The 24,960-nt window shown below is 40.6% G+C and overlaps 1 protein-coding gene across 1 annotated transcript in view; it reads left to right on the plus strand.

Moving 5' to 3' along the window:
- Window positions 1-24,960, plus strand: part of DNAH6 (dynein axonemal heavy chain 6) — a 301,941-nt gene that overhangs the window by 127,766 nt on the left and 149,215 nt on the right. The window contains exons 34-39 of the mRNA XM_055400589.2: window positions 1,024-1,146; window positions 8,854-9,036; window positions 9,793-9,936; window positions 16,797-17,018; window positions 18,034-18,181; window positions 24,339-24,496. Coding sequence (XP_055256564.2) covers window positions 1,024-1,146; window positions 8,854-9,036; window positions 9,793-9,936; window positions 16,797-17,018; window positions 18,034-18,181; window positions 24,339-24,496 — 978 coding nt within the window. The remainder of the gene's footprint in view (window positions 1-1,023; window positions 1,147-8,853; window positions 9,037-9,792; window positions 9,937-16,796; window positions 17,019-18,033; window positions 18,182-24,338; window positions 24,497-24,960) is intronic.

A 24,960-nucleotide genomic window follows, 5' to 3' on the forward strand; every position in this document is an offset into this window, starting at 1 on the left:
ATTAATTTTTTTTCTCTTACTGATGTATCTTTGATTGTCTGTAAGGCCTACTATGGTGTTTCATTTATACACTAAATATTTGTCAAATTTTCCTTTTATAATAGATTTTCCATTCTGACAACCAGAGTCTCACAAATGTTCCCATCTCTCTATAAATGGGAAATAAATTCTCTCTTCACCAGTACTTGTTTCTTTCCCTTTGGAGGTAGTTATATATAGTAGTGTCTTTACATGATTTGAAATGCTTTCCAAGTTAAAAATAATTGTTCCATTTAAGAAGAATAAGTCATCCCTCTGTGGTATAACTATTTGGTTAATGGGATTGGAAAAGGAATGTGGGTCAAATACACTTTACAAAGTATTACAGAAGATACCACCCCTGCTGTGTTCATTCATCAAACATTAATTGAATACCTACTGTGTCCTAGGTACTAGGCTATGCATTAGATATAAGAATAAAAAAAGTAAGAAGGAATGTATGGCAAAACCAACCAATATAATATTGTGAAATAATTAGCCTCCAATAAAATAAATAAATAAAGTAAGTAAGAAGGAAAAAGAAGGGAATAACTATGTACACCTTCCCATAAGAATTTGACCACATCCTTCTATGCTGCTGCTAAGTCATTTCAGTTGTTTTCCAAGTCTGTGCCACCTCATGGACTGTAGCCTGCCAGGCTCTTCTGTCCATGGGATTCTCCAGGCCAGAATACTGATACTGGAGTGGGTTACCATCTCCTTCTCCAATATCCTTCTGTTCTTACATATATATATATGTATATTTCTGCAAGTATCCTTCTGTACTTACATATATATATATATATATATATGTATATTTCTCCTCATGCCTCATTTAACTTTCCTTCTCCATTTTAAATCACTTAAAGCTGTCCCACTCTCTTGCAAGCAAAACCTAACAGTATGCTACCTTAAACTTTAAATGCGTGATTTATTGGCATTGAACTGGGAGGGACAAGAAAGTATCACATTAGCCATTTCTTGTTCAACTTTTTAAAATTTTAGGTGCAAGATCTAAAGGTTGCCTCTCCTGCAACAGTCAGTAGATGTGGAATGGTGTTTGTGGATCCTGAAGAACTAAAGTGGATGCCTTATGTTAAAACCTGGATGCAGAGTGTTTCTAAAAAAGTAAGTGCAACTGGACACTCCCCACCCTTTCCATCTGTCAGGGTTCACCCTTCTCTTGAGAGCCCAGATAGCAACTGATTAAGGCCTCACTGTGCTTGATGAAGGGAATCCCAGTGTTGTATCTTGCCCTTTCCCTTGAATTCTTGGGATCCTCCAGGGAGGTTGTATACTCCCCATAGCTGTCTTCATTATTTGTGACCTCAGCCCACCAGCCCACCTAGTCACTCTGGTTTCTGCCTACCCTGCCTTCTTCCTCCCCTACCCTCAACTGGCTTCTCTCAAATACAAACAGAAACACTTCCTTTAGTTTCCCCAAACACAGGTAGAACAAGGAAGGGCATTAAAAAAAAAAAAAGACTCTGCAGAAGGCTTGAGTTAATTAAGGGGAAGCACAGTGAAGGAAAAGAACACTTAAATCCAGGCCAGGTCTTTGTTTTTAGATTTTAGAAGCCCCTAATGCTGCTGAGGGGCTTCCCTGGTGGCTCAGTGGTAAAGAATCCACCTGCCAACACAGGATACACAAGAGACTCTGGTTTGATCCCTGAGTCAAGAAGATTCCATCTAGAAGGAAATGACAACCCCCTCCAGTATTCTTGCCTGGGAAATCCCATGGACAGAGGGGCCTGGCAGGCTACAGTCCACAGGGGAACAAAAGAGTCGGACAGGACTTAGCAACTACACAACAACAACAATGCCTCTGAGAGCCAAAAGGAAGAAAAAAACAGTTTAGCTTCCCATTCAGCCTTGTTGTTGCTGTTGTTCAGTCACTAAGTCATGTCCAACTCTTTGCGACCCCATGAACTGCAACACGCCAGCCTTCCCTGTCCTTCATTATCTCCCAGAGTTTGCTCAAACTCATGTCCATTGAGTCAGTGATGCCGTCCAACCATCTCATCCTCTGTCGCCCTATTCTCCTCTTGCCCTCAATCTTCCCCAGTATCAGGGTCTTTTCCAGTGAGTCAGCTCTTCACATCAGGTGGCCAAATTATTGGAGCTTCAGCTTTGGTACCAATCCTTCCAGTGAATATTCAGGGTTGATTTCCTTTAGGATTGACTGGTTTGATCTCAGTATCCAAGAGACACTCAAGAGTCTTCCAGCACCACAGTTCAAAAGCATCAGTTCTTTGGCTCTCAGTTCTCTTTATGCCCCAATCTCACATCCTACATGACGACTAGAAAAACCATAGCTTTGACTCGATCTTAGGCCCCTTATCTAAGACACATTCTAACATTAGAGGTAGGATTCCATCCAAAGTGAAGAAAAATTTTATATTATTATTCAGAACAAGGCAGTTCCATATTATCTTCTATATCCTTTCCATTCTAAAATAGGATTGCTCTTTACCTTAACTTAATAAGGGCTTCCCAGGTAGCTCAGTGGTAAAGAATCTGCCTGCCAATGCAGGAGATGCAAGAGACTCCGGTTTGATACCTGGGTTGGGAAGATACCCTGGAGAAGAAAATGACAGCCCACTTCACTTCACTTAATAAGCAATCATTTAAAATGTTTTTCCCCATCTCATCTCAATTGCCATTCTGAGAAAGCCATCTTTCTGCCTCTCCCTCTCCAAAGATGAGTCAGAGAACTCTTGTTTTCCTCACTCTTAGGCATCAACATTTTAAGAATATTGTGACCTACTCTCAGGACACCTTACTTTTTTCCCCGTAATCAGCTTCTTTAAAAACACCTTTAGTGTGTTAGTCACTCAGTCGTGGCCGACTCTTTGCGACCCCATGGACTGCAGCCCACCAGGCTCCACTGTCCATGAGATTTTCCATACAAGGATACTGGAGTGGGTTGCCATTTCCTTCTCAAAAAAACACCTTTACTGAGGTATGCTGCTACTACTGCTAAGTCACTTCAGTTGTGTCCAACTCTGTGTGACCCCATAGACGGAAGCCCACCAGGCTCCCCCGTCCCTGGGATTCTCCAGGCAAGAACACTGGAGTGGGTTGCCATTTCCTTCTCCAATGTGTGAAAGTGAAGTTGCTCAGTCGTGTGCGACCCTTAGCGACCCCACGGACTGCAGCCTACCAGGCTCCTCCATCCATGGGATTTTCTAGGCAATAGTACTGGAGTGGCTTGCCATTGCCTTTTCCGTTACTGAGGTATAATTGACATTTTTTGTTGGAGTATAGTTGCTTTACAATGTCGTGTTAGTTTCTGCTATACAGCAAAGTGAATTAGCCACTCATACACATATATCCCCTCTTACCTGAATTTCCTTTCCATTTAGCTCACTATAGAGCATTGAGTAAATTTCCATGTGCTATGCAGTCTATTCTCATTAGTTATCTATTTTTACATACTAGTGTATACATGTCAATTCAAATCTCCCAATCCATCCCATACCCGCTCCCCACCTTGGTATCCATATGTTTGTTCTCTATGTTTGTGTCTCTATTTCTGCTCTGCAAATAAATTCATCCAAGCCAGGCTTCAGCAATATGTGAACCGTGAACTTCCAGATGTTCAAGCAGGTTTTAGAAAAGGCAGAGGCACCAGAGATCAAATTGCCAGATCCACTGGATCATGGAGAAAGCAAGAGAGTTCCAGAAAAACATCTATTTCTGCTTCATTGACTATGCCAAAGCCTTTGACTGTGTGGATCACAATAAACTGTGGAACATTCTGAAAGAGATGGGAATACCAGACCACTGACCTGTCTCTTGAGAAACCTGTATGCAGGTCAGGAAGCAACAGTTAGAACTGAACATGGAACAACAGACTGGTTCCAAGTAGGAAAAGGAGTACGTCAAGGCTGTATATTGTCACCCTGCTTATTTAACTTATATGCAGAGTACATCATGAGGAACGCTGGACTGGAAGAAGCACAAGCTGGAATCAAGACTGCCAGAAGAAATATCAATAACCTCAGATATGCAGATGACACCACCCTTATGGCAAAAAGTGAAGAGGAACTAAAAAGCCTCTTGATGAAAGTGAAAGAGGAGAGTGAAAAGGTTGGCTTGAAGCTCGACATTCAGAAAACAAAGATCATGGCATCTGGTCCCATCACTTCATGGGAAATAGAAGATGGGGAAACAGTGGAAACAGTGTCAGACTTTATTTTGGGGGGCTCCAAAATCACTGTGGTTGCTGATTGCAGCCATGAAATTAAAAGACGCTTACTCCTTGGAAGGAAAGTTATGACCAACCTAGATAGTATATTGAAAAGCAGAGACATTACTTTGCCAACCAAGGTCTATCTAGTCAAGGCTATGGTTTTTCCCGTGGTCATGTATGGATGTGAGAGTTGGACTGTGAAGAAAGCTGATCGCCGAAGAATTGATGCTTTTGAACCGTGGTACTGGAAAAGACTCTTGAGAGTCCCTTGGACTGCAAGGAGATCCAACCGGTCCATTCTAAAGGAGATCAATCCTGGGTGTTCATTGGAAGGACTGATGCTAAAGCTGAAACTCCAATACTTTGGCCACCTCATGCAACGAGTTGACTCACTGGAAAAGACTCTGATGCTGGGAGGGATTGGGGGCGGGAGGAGAAATGGACAACAGAGAATGAGATGGCTGGATGGCATCACCGACTCGATGGACATGAGTTTGAGTGAACTCCGGGAGTTGGTGCTGGACAGGGAGGCCTGGCGTGCTGTGATTCATGGGGTCGCAAAGAGTCAGACACAACTAAGCGACTGAACTGAACTGATACCATTTTAGAGTACCTTAATTTTTGAAATTTTTACTGGAGTATAGTTGATTCACAGTATTGTGATGTACAATATTTGTTTCAAGTGTACAGCAAATGAACAGAAAACCTTGTTAAAGAAACTAATTCTCAGAATTGAGACTTTCATGGGCTGCCATAAGATGTTAAACCTTTCTGAATTTACTTTTTAAATAGATTTTGTTATTCAGAACAGTTTTAGGTTTATAGAAAAATTTAACAGAAAGTACAGAGCGTTAGCATACGCTTTCTCTCCTCCAAACATAGTCCCCACTTTTATTAGCATTTTTCTTTGGTGGGGGTCGGCTTCCCTGGTGGCTCAGATGGAAAAGCATCTGCCAGCAGACACCGGTTTGATCCCTGAGTCAGGAAGATCCCCTGGAGAAGGGAATGGCTACCTACTCCAGTATTTTTGCCTGGAGGATTCCATGGACAGAGGATCCTGGTGGACTATAGTCCATAGGGTTGCAAAGAGTCAGACAAGACTGAGTGACTAAGCACATTTATGTGGGTACATTTGTTAAAATTGATGAACCAATATGGATACATTCTTATGAACTAAAGTCCATTGTTTACATTATGATTCACTCTGTGTTGTGCATTTTTATTAATTTTGATAAATGAATGCATCATGTATCATACAGAATAGTTTCACTGCCCAAGAAATCTGTGCTCCACCTGTTTGTCCATCCACACCCTCTCCCAACCCCTGACTTTACTGATTTCCCTGTCTCCATAGTTTAGCCTTTTCCAGAACATCATATAGTTGGAATTATATGGTCTGTAGCTTTTCCAGATTGACTTCTTTCACTTAGCAATGCATTTACAGTTCCTCCATGTCTTTCTGTGGCTTGATAGCTCATTTTTTAGTACTGAATAATATTCAGTGTTATTGTATGCTGAAGTTTATCACTTACCAAGTTTATCCACTCACCTACTGAAAGACATCTCAAAGTTTCCAAGTTTTGGCAATTACTAATAAAGCTCACATAAACATTCATATATGTTTTTGTGTAGACATAAGATTTCAGCTCATATGGATAAATACCTAGGACTGTGATTTGGTGAAACTGTGAAGAAACTGCAGATCTGTCTTCCAAAGTGGCTGTACCATTACGCATTCCAAAGAACTTCTTTGTTACTCCACATCCTCACCGACATGTAGTGGTGTAGTGTTTTAGATTTTAGTCATTCTAATATGAAGGTAATGGCAATCCACTCCAGTATTCTTGCCTGGAAAATCCCATGGACAGAGGAGCCTGGTGGGGTACAGTCCTTGGGGTCACAAAGAGTCAGACACAACTGAGCAACTAACACAACTCATATGTATTTGTAGCTCATTTTGCTTTCAGTGAGTTTTCTTATGTAAGATGTCGAATATCTTTTCATATGTTTATTTGCCATCTATATATCTTCTTTGATGAGGTATCCACATCTTTTGCCCACTTATTATTGGGTTGTGTGTTTCCTTGTTACTGAGTTTGGGGAGTTCTTTATATATTTTGGGTACAGGTTCTTCATATGTATTTTGCAAGTATTTTCTCCAAGTCTGCCTTTCTTTTCATTTTTTTCAAATAATATCTTTCACAGCACACACACTTTTTATTTCAATGGTCTAACTTGTCTTGCATGGTTTGTGCTTCTGGTGTTATATCTTAAAACTTATTTCCAAATTGAAAGTCACCTAACATTCAGAAAACAAAGATCATGGCATCTGGTCCCATCACTTCATGGGAAATAGATGGGGAAACAGTGGAAACAGTGTCAGACTTTATTTTTGAGGGCTCCAAAATCACTGCAGATGCTGATTACAGCCAGGAAATTAAAAGACGCTTACTCCTTGGAAGGAAAGTTATGACCAACCTTGACAATATATTAAAAAGCAGAGACATTACTTTGCCAACCAAGGTCCGTCTAGTCAAGGCAATGGTTTTTCCCGTGGTCATGTATGGATGTGAAAGTTGGACTGTGAAGAAAGCTGATCGCCGAAGAATCGATGCTTTTGAACTGTGGTGTTGGAGAAGACTCTTGAGAGTCCCTTATACTGCAAGGAGATCCAACCAGTCCATTCTAAAGGAGATCAATCCTGGGTGTTCATTGGAGGGACTGATGCTAAAGCTGAAACTGCAATACTTTGGCCACCTCATGCGACGAGTTGACTCACTGGAAAAGACTCTGATGCTGGGAAAGGTTGGGGGCGGGAGGAGAAGGGGAGGACGGAGAATGAGATGGCTGGATGGCATCACCGACTCTGTGGACATGAGTTTGAGTGTACTCCGGGAGTTGGTGATGGACAGGGAGGCCTGGCGTGCTGTGATTCATGGGGTCACAAAGAGTTGGACACGACTGAGCGACTGAACTGAACTGAAATATTTTCCTCTGTTACCTTCTATGAGTTGATGGCTATGCATTTTACATTTAGGTTTATGATACATTTGGAGTTACTTTTTCTGAAAGTCATAGTATCAAAGTCTGGATTCTCTCTCTCTGTCTCTCTTTGGCATGCAGATGCCCAATTCCAGCACCATTGTTCAAAACACCATCTCTTCCCCACTGGATTGCTTTTGTTCCTTTATGAAGGATCAGGTTGCTGTATTTGTATGAGTCTTTTTATGGGCTCTAACACCATTAACCTGTTTGTCTAATTTTTTGCCAATATCACACTGTCAATTGCTGTAGCTTTACAGTAAGTCTTGCCAGATCGTGTCAGTTCTACATTGTTCTCCAATATTGTGTTCACTATTCTGGGCCTTTTCCCTCTCCTTATAAATGTAAGATTCATTTTGTTGCTCTCCCCAAAGTAAATTACTGGGATTTTGATTCAGATTGCATTAGCTATATAGATCAAGTTGGTAATAACTAACATCTTCACATTATTGAGTCTTTCTATCCATGCACAATCTCTCCATTTACTTAGATGTTCTTTGTTTTCATTCATCAGAATTGTGTTGTTTTCCTCACATTTCCTCTTGGAAATATTTTGTTTAAAATATGCTTATCTTATATTTTTTATGCTAATTAAATGATTCTGTATTTTCAGTTTCAAATTCTAATTATTCATTCAGTTCAGTTCAGTTCAGTTCAGTCGCTCAGTCGTGTCCGACTCTCCGCGACCCCGTGAATCACAGCACGCCAGGCCTCCCTGTCCATCACCAACTCCCGGAGTTCACTCAAACTCATGTCCACAGAGTCGGTGATGCCATCCAGCCATCTCATTCTCTGTCGTCCCCTTCTCCTCCCGCCCCCAACCCTTCCCAGCATCAGAGTCTTTTCCAGTGAGTCAACTCGTCGCATGAGGTGGCCAAAGTATTGCAGTTTCAGCTTTAGCATCAGTCCCTCCAATGAACATCCAGGATTGATCTCCTCTAGAATGGACTGGTTGGATCTCCTTGCAGTATAAGGGACTCTCAAGAGTCTTCTCCAACACCACAGTTCAAAAGCATCGATTCTTCGGCGGTCAGCCTTCTTCACAGTCCAACTCTCACATCCATACATGACCACGGGAAAAACCATTGCCTTGACTAGACGGACCTTGGTTGGCAAAGTAATGTCTCTGCTTTTTAATATACTATCAAGGTTGGTCATAACTTTCCTTCCAAGGAGCAAGCGTCTTTTAATTTCATGGCTGCAATTATTGATATATAAAAAAGCAATTGACTTTTGTATATTTACCTTGTATCCTACAACTTTACTATAACTACTTATTAGTTTCAGGAGTTTTGTTTCAATTCTTTGGGATTTTTGGTATGGATAATTGTAAAGACAATTTTTTTTCTTTCTTTTCAATCTGTATACTTTTTTCCCTTTTTATTGTCCTATCACGTTAGCTAAGACTTTCAGTACAATGTTAATAAAAGTGGTGAGGGCGCAACATTCTTTTTTAAATTTCATATCATGTGATGCTTACATCCTTTAGTCTAAAAGTCACAGGATATAATGTAATATACAAGTTTAAACCAACTATTTTTAAACTTAATTATATATTTTATCTGGTCTTGCTAAAATATTGTTTGCTTGATTTTCAGCTGAGTGAAGAAACTCAAGAATATATATTGAATCTTTTTCGGCGTTATGTTGATGATGGTTTAAATTTTATCAATAAAAAATGCCACCAAGCAATTCCACAAGTGGACATCAGCAAAATTACTACACTCTGTTGCTTATTGGAATCTTTAATATTTGAGAAAGATGGAGTTTATTTGACAATGGTAGGAAGGGTTTTCTACTGCTGTAAAGCTAGGAAAATGTGATTATCATATAGATTCTTTGCAAATGAACAATTCCAAACTTTCTGTCATACAGTTATTTGATTTTCAAGTTAATTTTTAAAGGGACTAATGAATGTGAATAGATTTGTAGAATCTCAAATTGGAAGGAATTTTACACTTTAGTTTACTCCTCTACTCAATGTTTAAATTTCCTTAGAGTCTGTAACATATTCCCAGTGTGTGTCTACTTAAATAACTTCATACAAGCATCGGTTCTGTTCAGTCACTCAGTCGTGTCCGACTCTTTGCGACCCCGTGGACTGTAGCCTACCAGGCTTCTCTGTCCATGGGATTCTCCAGGCAAGAATACTGGAGTGGGTTACCATTTCCTTCTCCAGGGGATCTTCCCGACCCAGGGATCGAACCCGGGTCTCCCACATTGGAGGCAGACGTTTTAACCTCTGAGCCACCAGGGAAGCCCTCATACAAGCATAGACATGGTTAAATAGTTGAAAGACACCCTTGAACTTTTGTTTTCCATGCTTCTTGCCATTCATTTTCTCATCAGAGTATTTAAATGTATGCCACTATAAAATATCTCTTGGTGCACTATTGAATGAAATGTAAGAAACATGCACCATGCTGTTTTAAAAATACGTAAGTCTAAGCAAGAGAAAACAGTCTTTAGACTTTGAAACTTAGGATTCTTTTTATGCTAACATTAAATATTAAAAGTTTTTCTCTTTGTTCTTTCAGGAGCAAACAAAATTGAACACTGTTCTGTGCCAGACTTTCGTATTCTGTTACTTATGGTCATTAGGTGGAAATCTAACTGAAAATCACTGGGATTCTTTTGATACATTTATTAGAACACAATTTGATGATAATCCTGATGCCAGGGTAAGAGCCAAATAAATCTAATTTTACCATAACTCTGAATCATTAAAATTAAATTTTAAGACTAAAACTTCCAAAGCTTTAGTTCTAGTATAAATATAAATTCTTCATTTGAAAGGTTTCTAAAATTATTCACTTTCTTAAACTAGTGATAACATTTATTGTATTAAAATTTTTTAAGAATTCTCTCCAGGCCATATGAAAAATGTAAGGTGTAAAAGTGAATGAAAACTCCATACTATTAACAAAATTATTGAATTCTAGCTAGTAAATTTATATTTTCACAGTGCTATGGTTTAGCAGTTGTGAAACTACTTTCTGTGTGTTCTAAAACTAAGCAAATGAATCAGTATATTGAAGATAATGGCAACCAGGTTTCTCACTGTTAAGTCAAGGTATATTACAAATATAGAAGAGAAAGATTAGAATGTATTTTGTGTTATTGGATTGGAGGACTCATGGCATAGGTAGATAGATAGATCATATGTATATGGTGTATATATCCATACATACATAAATTTCCTAGTTCTGTGTGCTGAGAGGAACTAGAAGCAATGGCACATCAATAGCAACGAGCATACTTAGTTGCTGATTTCTGAATACTCTTCTGCATGAAAGGGAACCAAAGCACCTTAGTGAAATGGCTGATTCCAGGTCTGAATTGAGGAAAATTCAAAATGAGCCCAGAATATCTTATGTCAGATAGTGAATAAGTGCTTGAAGAACAATGGCACCTGTCAAAAGAGCACAAGAGCCAATTTGAAGGGATTCCCATTAGACAAATCTAGGCATATTTGAGCATCAAGATGATGATGGTGTGGATTACAAGCTATTGAATGAAATAAAAGTCTGTGAAGGGCTCTTCCTTACAGGAGAATACCAGCTAATCTATATAGGAGAAATGATGGGATTAGAAAGTTATTATTTTGCAAACATTATAGTAATAATTGATTTAGGCAAGAATCACCAATGGTAGCAAAATCTAGTAGGTGAAGGTTTCTTGAAAAACACTATTTACATAGTTTCAAAACATCTTCTACAAATTACTTGTCAGTTATAAAGGGAAAAACAGTGTCATTATACTGAAAAACCTTGTAGACACCATATTAACTAGGTGACCGATTTATCATCAATATTATCACAAACCTGTGCTTTCTGATATGGTACATTGAGAAGTATACAGCCTTGCTTCCGAGCTATTCCTTCCAAAATGCATAACCTTACTCTGACTACAACAAAGCTAGTGGAGGTGATGGAATTCCAGTTGAGCTATTTCAAATCCTAAAAGATGATGCTGTGAAAGGGCTGCACTCAATATGCCAGCAAATTTGGAAAACTCAGCAGTGGCCACAGTACTGGAAAAGGTCAGTCTTCATTCCAATCCTAAAGAAAGGCAATGCCAAAAAATGCTTAAACTACCACACAATTGCGCTCAGCTCACACACTAGTAAAGTAATGCTCAAAACTCTCCAAGCCAGGCTTCAGCAATATGTGAACCGTGAACTTCCAGATGTTCTAGCTGGTTTTAGAAAAGGCAGAGGAACCAGAGATCAAATTGCAAACACCTGCCAGATCATCGAAAAAGCAAGAGACTTCCTATTTCTGCTTTATTGACTATGCCAAAACCTTTGACTGTGTGGATCACAATAAACTGTGGAAAATTCTGAAAAAGATGGAAATACCAGTCCACCTGACCTGCCTCGTGAGAAACCTGTATGCAGGTCAGGAAGCACCAGTTAGAACTGGACCTGGAACAACAGACCGGTTCCAAATAGGAAAAGGAGTACTTCAAGGCTGTATATTGTCACTCTGCTTATTTAACTTTAATGCAGAGTACATCTTGAGGAACACTGGACTGGAGGAAGCACAAGCTGGAATCAAGATTGCCAGGAGAAATATCAATAACCTCAGATATGCAGATGACACCACCCTTATGGCAGAAAGTGAAGAAGAACTAAAGAGCCTCTTGATGAAAGTGAAAGAGGAGAGTGAAAAAGTTGGCTTAAAACTCAACATTCAGAAAACTAAGATCATGGCATCTGGTCCCGTCACTTCATGGCAAATAGATGCAGAAACAGTGGAAACAGTGGCTGACTTTATTTTTCTGGGCTCCAAAATCACTGCAGATGGTGATTGCAGCCATGAAATTAAAAGATACTTACTGCTTGGAAGGAAAGTTATGACCAACCTAGACAGCATATTAAAAAGCAGAGACATTACTTTGCCAACAAAGGTCCATCTAGTCAAGGCTATTGTTTTTCCAGTGATCATATATGGATGTGAGAGTTGGACTATAAAGAAAGTTGAGCACCAAAGAATTAATGCTTTTGAACTGTGGTGTTGGAGAAGACTCTTGAGAGTCCCTTGGACTGCAAGGAGATCCAACCAGTCCATCCTAAAGGAGATCAGTCCTGGGTTTTCATTGGAAACTATAAGCAAGGTGAAAAGACAGCCTTCAGAATGGGAGAAAATAATAGTAAATGAAACAACTGGCAAAGAATTAGTCTCAAAAATATACAAGCAGCTCCTACAGCTCAATTCCAGAAAAATAAGCGACCCAATCAAAAAATGGCTCAAAGAACTAATCAAACATTTCTCCAAAGAAGACATACAAATGGCTAACAAACACATGAAAAGATGCTCAACATCACTTATTATCAGAGAAATGCAAATCAAAACCACAGTGAGGTACCATCTCACACCAGTCAGAATGGCTGCTATCAAAAAGTCTACAAGCAATAAATTCTGGCGAGGGTGCAGAGAAAAAGGAACCCTCTTACACTGTTGGTGGGAATGCAAACTAGTACAGCCACTATGGAGAACAGTGTGGAGATTCCTTAAAAAGCTGGAAACAGAACTGCCATACCACCCAGCAATCCCACTCCTGGGCATACACACCGAGGAAACCAGAATTGAAAGAGACACATGTACCTCAATATTCATCGCAGCACTGTTTACAATAGCCAGGACATGGAAGCAACCTAGACGTCCGTCAGCAGACGAATGGATAGAAAGCTGTGGTACATATACACAATGGAGTATTACTCAGCCATTGAAAAGAATACGTTTGAATCAGTTCTAAAGAGGTGGATGAAACTGGAGCCTATTATACAGAGTGAAGTAAGCCAGAAAGAAAAACACCAATACAATATATTAATGCATATATATGGAATTTAGAAAGATGGTAACAATGACCTTATATGTGAGACAGCAAAAGAGACACAGATGTAAAGAACAGACTGTTGGACTCTGTTTGAGAAGGCAAGGGTGGGATGATTTGAGAGAATAGCACTGAAACATGTATATTAACATATGTGAAATAGATCACCAGTCCAGGCTTAATGCATGAGGCGGGGTGCTCAGGGTGTTGCACTGGGATGACCCTGAGAGATGGGATGGGGAGGGTCAGGATGGGGAACACGTGTACAACCATGGCTGATTCATGTGAATGTATGGAAAAACCACCACAGTATTGTAAAGTAACTAGGCTCCAATTACAATTAAAATTTTTAAAAAATTAAAAACAAACCAAAAAAAGAATATTAAATCAAACCTTATAAAAGTGGATGGTAGGCAATAATAAAGATGAGAGTAAATACCAATGAAATAGTGAAATTTTTCAAATGTAGAAAATAAAGGCAATTTTATAGACTTGCTATGAGGATTGAATGAGTTATAAAACAGAAAGCTCTTAGAATTTTGAGATATTAAGCATCCATGATTATGAAAAATATTATATACCAAATGAAAAAATATTGGTGATAATTTTAAGTAAGCAAAACAAAATGTGGTTTGTAAAATCATATCATATATATATACTTAGATACCTATATACATATGCCATGTATCTATATATTTTATGAAACTTATAAAACTATTCCCATTCTATGACTTTTAAAAATTATATACACATATGCATAAGGGCTAGAAGAGAACACAGATAAATAAAAATCACTTTTAACTAAAAAAAAAAAAAAAGAAATAGCCACCATCAAAATTTTTAGTTAACACTATATTGGAGATCCTAGCCAGTGCAGTAAGGCAGGGGAAAAAATTAAAATATAAACTTTAGAAATGAAATAAAGCTGTCATTATTTTAAGGAAACATAACTGAATATGTAGAAAATCCTAATAAGGTTTTTTTAAATAGAACAGAATGTAAAATAGAGTGATACTTGGGGTAAATATTATACATATTTAAACAAACACATCTATATGTATGTACCAGATCACCATGTGAAATTGAGTTACTGTCAATAAATATCAGCAAGATCCTCTTTGACCCACCTTATAGACTGATAGAAATAAAAACAAAAATAGTAAATAGGACCTAATTAAACTTAAAAGCTTTTGTACAGCAAAGGAAACTAAACAAAATGAAAGACAACCCTCAGAATGGGAGAAAATAACAGCAAAGCAATTGACAAAGGATTAATCTGAAAAATATACAGGCAACTCATGCAGCTCAATATCAGAAACACAAGCAACCCAATCAAAAAATGAGAAGACCTAAACAGACATTTCTCCAAAGAAGTCATACAGATGACCAATAATACATGAAAAGATGCTCAGCATCACTCATTATTAGAGAAATGCACATCAAAAGTACAATGAAGTATCACCTAACACTGTTCAGAATGGCCATCATCAAAAAATCTACAAATAGATGTGGAGAAAAGGGAAGCCTCTTGCACTGTTGGTAGGAATGTAAATTGTTGCAGCCACTGTGGAGAATGTATAGAGATTCCTTAAAAAACTAGGAATAAAAGTGACATTATGACCCAGCAATCCCACTACTGGACTATATATCCTGAAAAAACCAGAATTGAAAAAGACACATATACCCCAGTGTTCATTGCAGTACTATCTACAATAGCTAGGATATGGAAGCAACCTAGAGTCCATCAGCAGATAAATGAATAAAATAGAAGTTGTGGTACATATATACAGTGGAATATTCAGTCAGTTCAGTTCAGTTCAGTCGCTCAGTCGTGTTCGACTCTCCGCGACCCCATGAATCACAGCACGCCAGGCCTCCCTGTCCATCACCAACTCCCGGAGTTCCCTCAAACTCATGTCCACAGAGTCGGTGATGCCATAAAAAGGAAAGAATATGAGTCTGTTGAACTGAGGTGGATGAACCTCAGGCCTGTTTTACAGAGTGAAGTAAGAAACAGAAAAATAAATATCGTATAGTAAATGCATATATATGGAATCTAGAAAAATGGTACTGATGAACCTATTTGCAGAAGGAGAAGGCAATGGCAAGCCACTCCAGTACTCTTGCCTAGAAAATCCCATGGATGGAGGAGCCTGGTGGGCTACAGTCCATGGGGTCGCTACGAGTCAGACATGACCGAGTGACTTCACTTTCACTTTTCACTTTCACACATTGGAGAAGGAAATGGCAACCCACTCCAGTGTTCTGGCCTGGAGAATCCCAGGGACGGGGGAGCCTGGTGGGCTTCCGTGTATGGGGTCACACAGAGTCGGACATGACTGAGGTGACTTAGCAGCAGCAGCAGCAGCAGAAAAATGGTACTGATGCACCTATTGGCAGGGCAGGAATAAAGATGCAGACACAGAGAACAGACTTGTAGACACAGCCGGAGAAGGAGAGGATGGGGTGAATTGAGAGTGTAGCATTGAAACATATGCATTACCATATGTAAAGCAGATAACTAGTGGGGAGCTGCCATATAACACAGGGAACTCACTCCGGTGATGACTTCTGTGATGACCTAGAGGGTGGCAAGGGGCATGCTATTGTACAGCAGAAACCAACACAACACTAAAGCAATTATCCTGCAATTAAAAATAATTTTTAAAAAAAAAAGGATCACTGCCCAGTAACCTTGAAACACCACTGTTTTGTGCAGCTGCCAGAGTGAATCTTCTGAAATGCAATCTGATCATGTTACCCACTTACTTAGAATTCTTCACTGAACTCTTGCTGCAAGCTCTTTAACAAATGAGGTTTTTATAACTTGGTCACATCTGTATGTCCAGACTTATCTCTTATAGTTTCCACATGCATGGCACTTTCCATGGCTTCCAGACCTGTTTTCTTAGCATGAACCCTGACTCCTTTTCCCCATCCCCACTTCATCCCTTCTCTGCCCATCTGACTCCTGCTTATCCTTCAAGTCTGAGTTGTAGCATCACCACCCCCTAGTGTGTTAGGAGATGTTAGTAACTCAGTTGTGTCTGACTCTTTGTGACCCCATGGACTATAGCCCACCAGGCTCCTCTGCCCATGGAATTCTCCAGGCAAGAACACTGGAGTGGGTAGCCTTACCCTTCTCTAGAGAATATTCTCAACCCTGGAATGGAACCTGTGAATCCTAGAGTGCAGGCAGATTCTTTATTGTCTGAGCCCCCAGGGAAGCCCACTTAAATCTCCAGCCACTGCTACAACTGACCTGCGAGTAGAAATGAGCCATCCCTCCTCTGTGGATGTACTAAACTCTATTAGAACCCTTATTTCTCCATGAGTATTAACTAGTGTGCTTGCATCCTCGAGGTGGATTATAAAGTCATTGAAGGCAAAGGCTGGGTCTTGTTCAGCATTTTCCCCCACACCAAACACAGTATTTGGTGCAATCCCCTGAATGTTGGGGCTTAATGTTGAGTTAAATATTTTTTTAATATAGTTTTAACATAGTCAGTACATCAGGCTTTTACTGTACAGTATTTCATGATTACTTAAAGAATTAGACTCTGATCCTTAAGCAATTACTTCTCTACAAATCAACAAGAAATCCAAACCCATCCGTGTTCTATGACTGCCTTTGCTTCTATGTAACTATTTCCATGACCGTGTGTCAATCCTTTTAGTAGTGGTGTTTAATTTTGTATCCTAGCTTCCAAGTTCTGGTGACCTGTGGAGCATTCACATGGATTTTGACACCAAACGGCTGGATCCCTGGGAACGAATCATACCCACCTTCAAATACAGCCGAGACACTCCGTTTTTTGAAATGCTTGTCCCCACAGCTGACACAGTGCGCTTTGGGTACCTAATGGAAAAACTACTGGCTGTCAAGCATTCAGTGTTGTTTACCGGAATAACTGGAGTTGGCAAGGTAGGAAACATACATCAAACAAGAAAGTGTTAGTTGCTCAGTCGTGTCCAACTCTTTATGATACTGTGGACTGTAGCCTGCCAGGCTTCTCTGTCCATGGAATGCTCCAGGCAGGAATTACTGAAGTGGTTAGCCATTCCCTTTTCCAAGGGATCTTCCAACCCAGGGATCAAACCTGGGTCTCCTGCACTGCAGGCAGATTCTTTATCATCTGAGCCATGGGGAAGCCCCATATCATACAAGAAGCTCTGTCCAGAATGAGGGCACAATGAACCTAGAATTGTGAGTCCCATAAATAACACCTTATTTCTCAGGGGAATTTCTTCTGAATTTGTGTCACTTTTTCAGGAAGAATATAACTATGCTGAATCTATATCAGCTCCACAGTTTGCCACTTTCTGAATAAATCCTTGGTGTCAATAATATATATAAACCAGAGGACCCTGTGAACCAATATTTTGTGTTTGGGAGCTTTTATGTTGTGTCCCTGAAAATTTCTGGGGCTGCCACTTCACAGGTTAGGGTGGGAACCTGTTGAGGCAGTTTGTGTCCCCACAGACTATTAATGAAGGTCTGTCTTTCACCTCCTGCCTATTTACTTCTACTCAGCACAGCGATGTTGTTTAAGAAAAGTAGAATATAGAGGAAAATGCTGATTATTTGATCTTCTTGATTTGGGGGCAGTCCATGTGAACAGGGACTCACTGTTTTCCCTCTAAATTGGTTCTAAGTCTCTGACTCTTGCTATCAAATTAACTTGGATAGTAACTAAGATTGATTTTGGTATAAAACTAAAATAAAAATTTTTGCTGAGATAGAGCTGATTAGAATATTTCCTTGGTTCTGATAACTGTAATCAAATGAAATCTCCAGGAAGAAAAAGACATTTCAATCTAGCTTTAACCTCCCTCCCTCCTCTTATCCTGATTTTACTCATTGTACCAGATTATTACTGATATACATAATCGAAGATATTGAGTATAAATCAATTAACATCTTTTTTTTAATTTTAAAGTCTGTTATTGCAAAAGGATTGCTAAATAGAATTCAAGAATCAGCCGGCTATGTCCCTGTTTATCTAAATTTTTCTGCTCAGACTTCATCTTCAAGAACACAAGAGATCATTGAGTCAAAACTGGAAAGGAAAAGAAAAAATATCCTAGGTAAGATTTATTTTGTCATTTACTTCGCACAAATTATTTATTAAGCTAATTCACAAAAACAGTACATGTAATAAAGTTACAATTGGATATTTCCTTTGCTTAATATATGTGTAAAGGTAATTCTGTTCATGATTTTGTTTCATGGCTTTAGATCTAGATATCTTACTGTTAGCAAGCAAGTAGTTTACGTCTGTCATCACCTTCAACTCAGAACATCTTCTATCTCTATCTCTCCAAGGCTCTCCCTCTCTCTACTCGCTCTTCTTTCAAACCTGCATTGATTTCCCTTTATTTAAAGCCAACAAACCTCTTGTTTGCTGTGAAGAGATTTTCCACGACCAAGGTAAGAGAAACCCAAATAAGATGGTAGGTGTTGTGAGGGGGCATCAGAGGGCAGACACACTGAAATCATAATCACAGAAAACTAGTTGACCTGATCATATGGACCACAGCCCTGTATAACTCAGTGAAACTAAGCCATTATGTGTGGGGCCCCCCAAGACGGACGGGTCATGGTGGAGAGGTCTGACAGAATGTGGTCCACTGGAGAAGGGAATGGCAAACCACTTCAGTATACTTGCCTTGAGAACCCCATGAACAGTATCAAAAGGCAAAATGATAGGATACAGAATGAGGAATTCCCCAGGTCGGTAGGTGCCCAGTATGCTACTGGAGATCAGTGGAGAAATAACTCCAGAAAGAATGAAGGGATGGAGCCAAAGTGAAACAAATACCCAGTTGTGGGTGTGCCTGGTGATAGAAGCAAGGTCCGATGCTGTAAAGAGCAATATTGCAAAGGAACCTGGAATGTTAGGTACATGAATCAAGGCAAATTGGAAGTGGTCAGACAGGAGATGGCAAGAGTGAACGTCGACGTTCTAGGAATCAGCGAACTAAAATGGACTGGAATGGGTGAATTTAACTCAGATGACCATTATATCTACTACTGTGGGCAGGAATCCCTTAGAAGAAATGGAGTAGCCATCATGGTCAACAAAAGAGTCTGAAATGCAGTACTTGGATGCAATCTCAAAAACGACAGAATGATCTCTGTTCGTTTCCAAGGCAAACCATTCAATATTACAGTAATCCAAGTCTATGCCCCAACCAGTAATGCTGAAGAAGCCGAAGTTGAACAGTTCTATGAAGACCTACAAGACCTTTTAGAACTAACACCCAAAAAAGATGTCCTTATCATTATAGGGGACTGGAATGCAAAAGTAGGAAGTCAAGAAACACCTGGAATAAAGGGCAAATTTGGCCTTGGAGCATGGAATGAAGCAGGGCAAAGGCTAATAGAGTTTTGCCAAGAGAACGCACTGGTCATAGCAAACACCCTCTTTCAACAACACAAGAGAAGACTCTACACATGGACATCACCAGATGGTCAACACCAAAATCAGATTGATTATATTCTTTGCAGCCAAAGATGGAGAAGCTCTATACAGTTAACAAAAACAAGACCAGGAGCTGATTGTGGCTCAGATCATGAACTCCTTATTGCCAAATTCAGACTGAAGTTGAAGAAAGTAGGGAAGACCACTAGACCATTCAGATATGACCTAAATCAAATCCCTTATGATTATACAGTGGAAGTGAGAAATAGATTTAAGGGTGTAGATCTGATAGAATGCCTGATGAACTATGGACGGAGGTTCATGACATTGTACAGGAAACAGGGACCAAGACCATCCCCATAGAAAAGAAATGCAAAAAAGCAAACTGGCTGTCTGAGGAGGCCTTATGAATAGCTGTGAAAAGAAGAGAAGCAAAAGCAAAGGAGAAAAGGAAAGATATAAGCATCTGAATGCAGAGTTCCAAAGAATAGCAAGGAGAGATAAGAAAGCTTTCCTCATCGATCAATGCAAAGAAATAGAGGAAAACAACAGAATAGGAAAAACAAGAGATATTTTCAAGAAAATTAGAGATATCAAGGGAACATTTCATGCAAAGATGGGCTCGATAAAGGACAGAAATGGTATGGACCTAACAGAAGCAGAAGATATTAAGAAGAGGTGGCAAGAATACACAGAAGAACTGTACAAAAAACATCTTCACGGTGAAGATAATCACGATGGCGTGATCACTCACCTGGAGCCAGACATCTTGGAATGTGAAGTCAAGTGGGCCTTAGAGATCATCACTACGAACAAATCTAGTGGAGGTGATGGAATTCCAGTTGAGCTATTTCGAATCCTGAAAGATGATGTTGTGAAAGTGCTGCACTCAATATGCCAGCAAATTTGGAAAACTCAGCAGTGGCCACAGGACTGGAAAAGGTCAGTCTTTATTCCAGTCCCAAAGAAAGGGAATGCCAAAGAATGCTCAAACTACCTCACAATTGCACTCATCTCACACACTAGTAAAGTCATGCTCAAAATTCTCCAAGCCAGGCTTCAGCAATATGTGAACCGTGAACTTCCAGAAGTTCAAGCAGATTTTAGAAAAGGCAGAGGCACCAGAGATCAAATTGCCAACAACCCCTGGATCATGGAAAAAGCAAGAGAGTTCCAGAAAAACATCTATTCCTGCTTCATTGACTATGCCAAAGCCTTTGACTATGGATCACAATAAACTGTGGAACATTCTGAAAGAGATGGGAATACCAGACCACCTGACCTGCCTCTTGAGAAACCTGTATGCAGGTCAGGAAGCAACAGTTAGAACTGGACATGGAACAACAGACTGGTTCCAAGTAGGAAAAGGAGTACGTCAAGGTTGTATACTGTCACCCTGCTTATTTAACTTATATGCAGAGTACATCATGAGGAACGCTGGGCTGGAAGAAGCACAAGCTGGAATCAAGATTGCCGGGAGAAATATCAATAACCTCAGATATGCAGATGACACCACCCTTGGCAGAAAGTGAAGAGGAACTCAAAAGCCTCTTGATGAAAGTGAAAGAGGAGAGTGAAAAGGTTGGCTTGAAGCTCAACATTCAGAAAACAAAGATCATGGCATCTGGTCCCATCACTTCATGGGAAATAGATGGGGAAACAGTGGAAACAGTGTCAGACTTTATTTTTTTGGGCTCCAAAATCACTGCAGATGCTGTTTGCAGCCATGAAATTAAAAGACGCTTACTCCTTGGAAGGAAAGTTATGACCAATCTAGATAGTATATTAAAAAGCAGAGACATTACTTTGCCAACCAAGGACCATCTAGTCACGGCTATGGTTTTTCCCATGGTCATGTATGGATGTGAGAGTTGGACTGTGAAGAAAGCTGGGCGCTGAAGAATTGATGCTTTTGAGCTGTGGTGCTGGAGAAGACTCTTGAGAGTCCCTTGGACTGCAAGGAGAGCCAACCAGTCCATTCTAAAGGAGATCAATCCTGGGTGTTCATTGGAAGGACTGATGCTGAACCTGAAACTCCAATACTTTGGCCACCTCATGTGACAAGTTGACTCACTGGAAAAGACTCTGATGCTGGGAAGTATTGGGGGCAGGAGGAGAAGGGGACGGCAGAGAATGAGATGGCTGGATGGCATCACCGACTCAATGGACATGAGTTTGAGTGAACTCCGGAAGTTGGTGATGGACAGGGAGGCCTCGCATGCTGTGATTCATGGGGTCACAAAGAGTCGGACACGACTGAGCGACTGAACTGAACAAACCTCTTTATATCTGGTGCACTGAGTTACCTGAACCCAGTAGGGAATAAGCATGAAACCACTTTGGGGTTTCTTTAGGCAGAACTTTCCCCCAGGCTTTGTGGGATTTCCCCCACCCTTCCTTTTCAACTGTTTTGATCAATACCATAACTTTCTGGTCACTTGCAGTCATTTGGAGTCTGGTCCAATGAAATCTTCAATCCCAAGCCTAATTTTTTTTTGTCTTTTTTTTTAAGTATCGTTGTGTTAATCTCTGCTGTACAGCAAAGTGACTCAGTTATACACATTTGTACATTCTTTTTTATATTCTTTTCCATTATGGTTTATCCCAGCAGATAGGGTCTAGTTTCCTGTGCTCTACAGTAGGGCCTTGTTGTTTATCAATCCCCAACCCAATTTAAAACTCCTCCCAGGGATTTCTCTGGTGGTCCAGTGACGTAAGCAGGTGGTGTGGGTTTGATCCCTGATCAGGGAGCTAAGATCCCCACATGCCTCGCAGCCAAAAAGCCAAAACATAAAACAGAAGCAGTGTTGTCAGAAATTCAACAAAGACTTTTTAGAAAAGCTCTTCCTCTCCTCTATTGTAAGCCAGGTTTGTGGCTGGAGGTGCTGGAGGTGAAGAGGGGCATGGGTGCTCTTTTACTCTTCCCACCCTGCCGATGGGAGGAGAAGGGAAGGACAAGGTTCTCTGTAAATGAAGTTTAGATGGGCCTCTATAGGTTGTCTTTGCTTCTCTGCTGGCCAGACGGCTGTCCACGCCCTTGGTGTGACACGCTTCCAGGAGCAGGCCCTCTGAAGGATTCCTGAAAGAACTGTGTGCAGGTCAAGCCCTGACCTCCCCACTGGAGGCTTCCCTGACCTCCCCACTGGAAGCTTCCCTGACCTCCCCAATGGAAGTGTTCCTGACCTCCCCAATGGAAGATTCCCTGACCTCTCCATTGAAACGTTCCCAGTTGGCAATGAGTCTCAGCCCCCACTCCATCCCACTCTCCCGCGGCACATCCTGTAGCCTTTTTGCTATGGTCTGCTTGCTCAGCCCACAGCCCTCCTGGGTGGAGCACTAGGCCAAGCTCAGACCCAGCTGCCCTCCACATGGTCCATCATCTCACAGGCCTTGCTCTGCCAGCTGCTCTACCAACCCCTTTTTGTTCCTCCTTTCCTGCTCAGGTAGATGCAGGGCAATAGATGCCAGTCTTTCTGGTAGGGGCCCCAAATTTTTATGAATGATTGTCTTAGAACCCTTCCATACCCCTGACCTGCTACTTGACTTCCAGAGGCCAGAAAATGAAGTGAGGCCATGGGATTTACCTTATTTTCTTTGCAGTTGTCACTGATGCCAGATACCAGCATGGGTGGAGTCACTTCCTCTGCTTAAGTTGTTCTCTTTTCTCTGTTTATCACTTTTTTCTCCTGAATGTACATATTGACTTTCTTTAGGTTAAGTATGACATTATACAGCTCCAGTGGATTTCCCTTTGACGTAGATTGTTGTTCAATTACTCAGTCATGTCTGACTCTTTGCAACCCCATGGACTGCAGCATGCTAGGCTTCCTTGTCCATCACTATCCCTGTTTTGACATTATAAAAGTGCTTTTGAAAATCTAGCCATGTTTTCCCTATAGAGGGTAGTGGGATGGCATTTATGTAAGGAAACCTGGAGATTTGTCTGCTTCCTAGTATAAAGGCGAAATGACCTTCTTCACTCCGTGCCCAGGCTGTGCAGTTGGTGAGGACAGTTTGGAGTGGTTGGAGTTGAGGAAGGTCACCTGAAGTGCTGGCATCATCCTGCACATGGATGGTGAGAGTGGGTGCTGTGCTTAGAAAGAACTTCATTTCCTAAGATGGAGGTTCTTAACCTAGAATTACAAAATCATATCTTGGGAGAGCACTCATGCATTTTCTAAGAAGGCCTGCAACTTTCAGCATATTTTCCAAAGGGTTCAAGCAATCAAAAAGAATCACTCAACACTATTATGTATGCTCAGTTGCTTAGTCATGTCTGACTCTTTGCGACCCTATGGACTGTAATCTGCCAGGCTCGTCTGTCCATGGGATTTCCCAGGCAAAGGTACTGGAGTGAGTTGCCATTTTGGTGAGGGACCGTCTGATAATGTGGGTGTCCTGGCTGAGTTTATAGCTCCCTGTCAGGGCCTCGATGGTGCCAGAGAGAGGTCTCTCCTCAACTCAGGATTCCCCTAGGGCCCTCCACACACTTAAGAGCTGAGCTCGTTATGACCTACATGGTGTTCATTGAGTCCAAAACCTTACCTAGGCTTTGTCTTATGTTTTGAAAGTTTCAAAAGTGAAAGTCACTCATTCGTGTCCAACTCTTTGTGACCTCATGGTCATTAGCTTGCCAGGCTCCTCTGTCCATGGGATTCTCCAGGCAAGAATACTGGAGTGGGTTGCCATTTCCTTCTCCGGGGGATCTTCCCAACCCAGGAATTGAACCTGAATCTCCTGTGTTGCAGGCAGACTCTTTACCATCTGAACCACCTTACTGAAGACAAATCGTAATTCTTATACTCATTTTCTTTCCCTAGGAGCACCAGGAAACAAACGAGTTGTGATTTTTGTTGACGACCTAAACATGCCCAGGCTGGATCGCTATGGCTCTCAGCCTCCCATTGAATTACTTCGGCAATATCAAGATTTTGGTGGATTTTATGACAGAAACAAACTCTTTTGGAAAGAGATACAGGTTACTTTAGGTTTTAAATGACTTTGTGTGTCTCCATGTAAACAGCAATGAAGTGTGGTTTGCTCATTTATTAGAGTTGCCATAACTAAGTACCACAGACTGGGTAACTCAAACTGTAGAAATTTATTTTCTCCCAGTTCTAGAAGAGGGAGGTCCAAGGCCAAGATATCAGTAAGGTTGCTTTATTCTGTGGCTTCTCTCCTTGGTTTACAGATGGCCATGTTCTTCCTGTGTCTTCTTATGATTTTGTCCTTGTGTCCATCTTTGTTCAAATCATCTCTTCTTATAAGGAGACATCGATCATATTGGATTAAGGCCCATCCTAATGACTTCCTCTTAACTAAGTTACTTCTTTAAATACCCATCTCCAAATATAGTCAGATTGTGGATACCAGGAATTAAGGCTTCAGCACATGATTGGCCAAAAGGAGGTTCACTTCAGTTCAGTTCAGTCGCTCAGTCCT

This window comes from Moschus berezovskii, chromosome 11, assembly GCF_049115385.1.
Source record: "Moschus berezovskii isolate FMDL1 chromosome 11, NW_MosBer_1.0, whole genome shotgun sequence".
NCBI lineage: Eukaryota > Metazoa > Chordata > Mammalia > Artiodactyla > Moschidae > Moschus > Moschus berezovskii.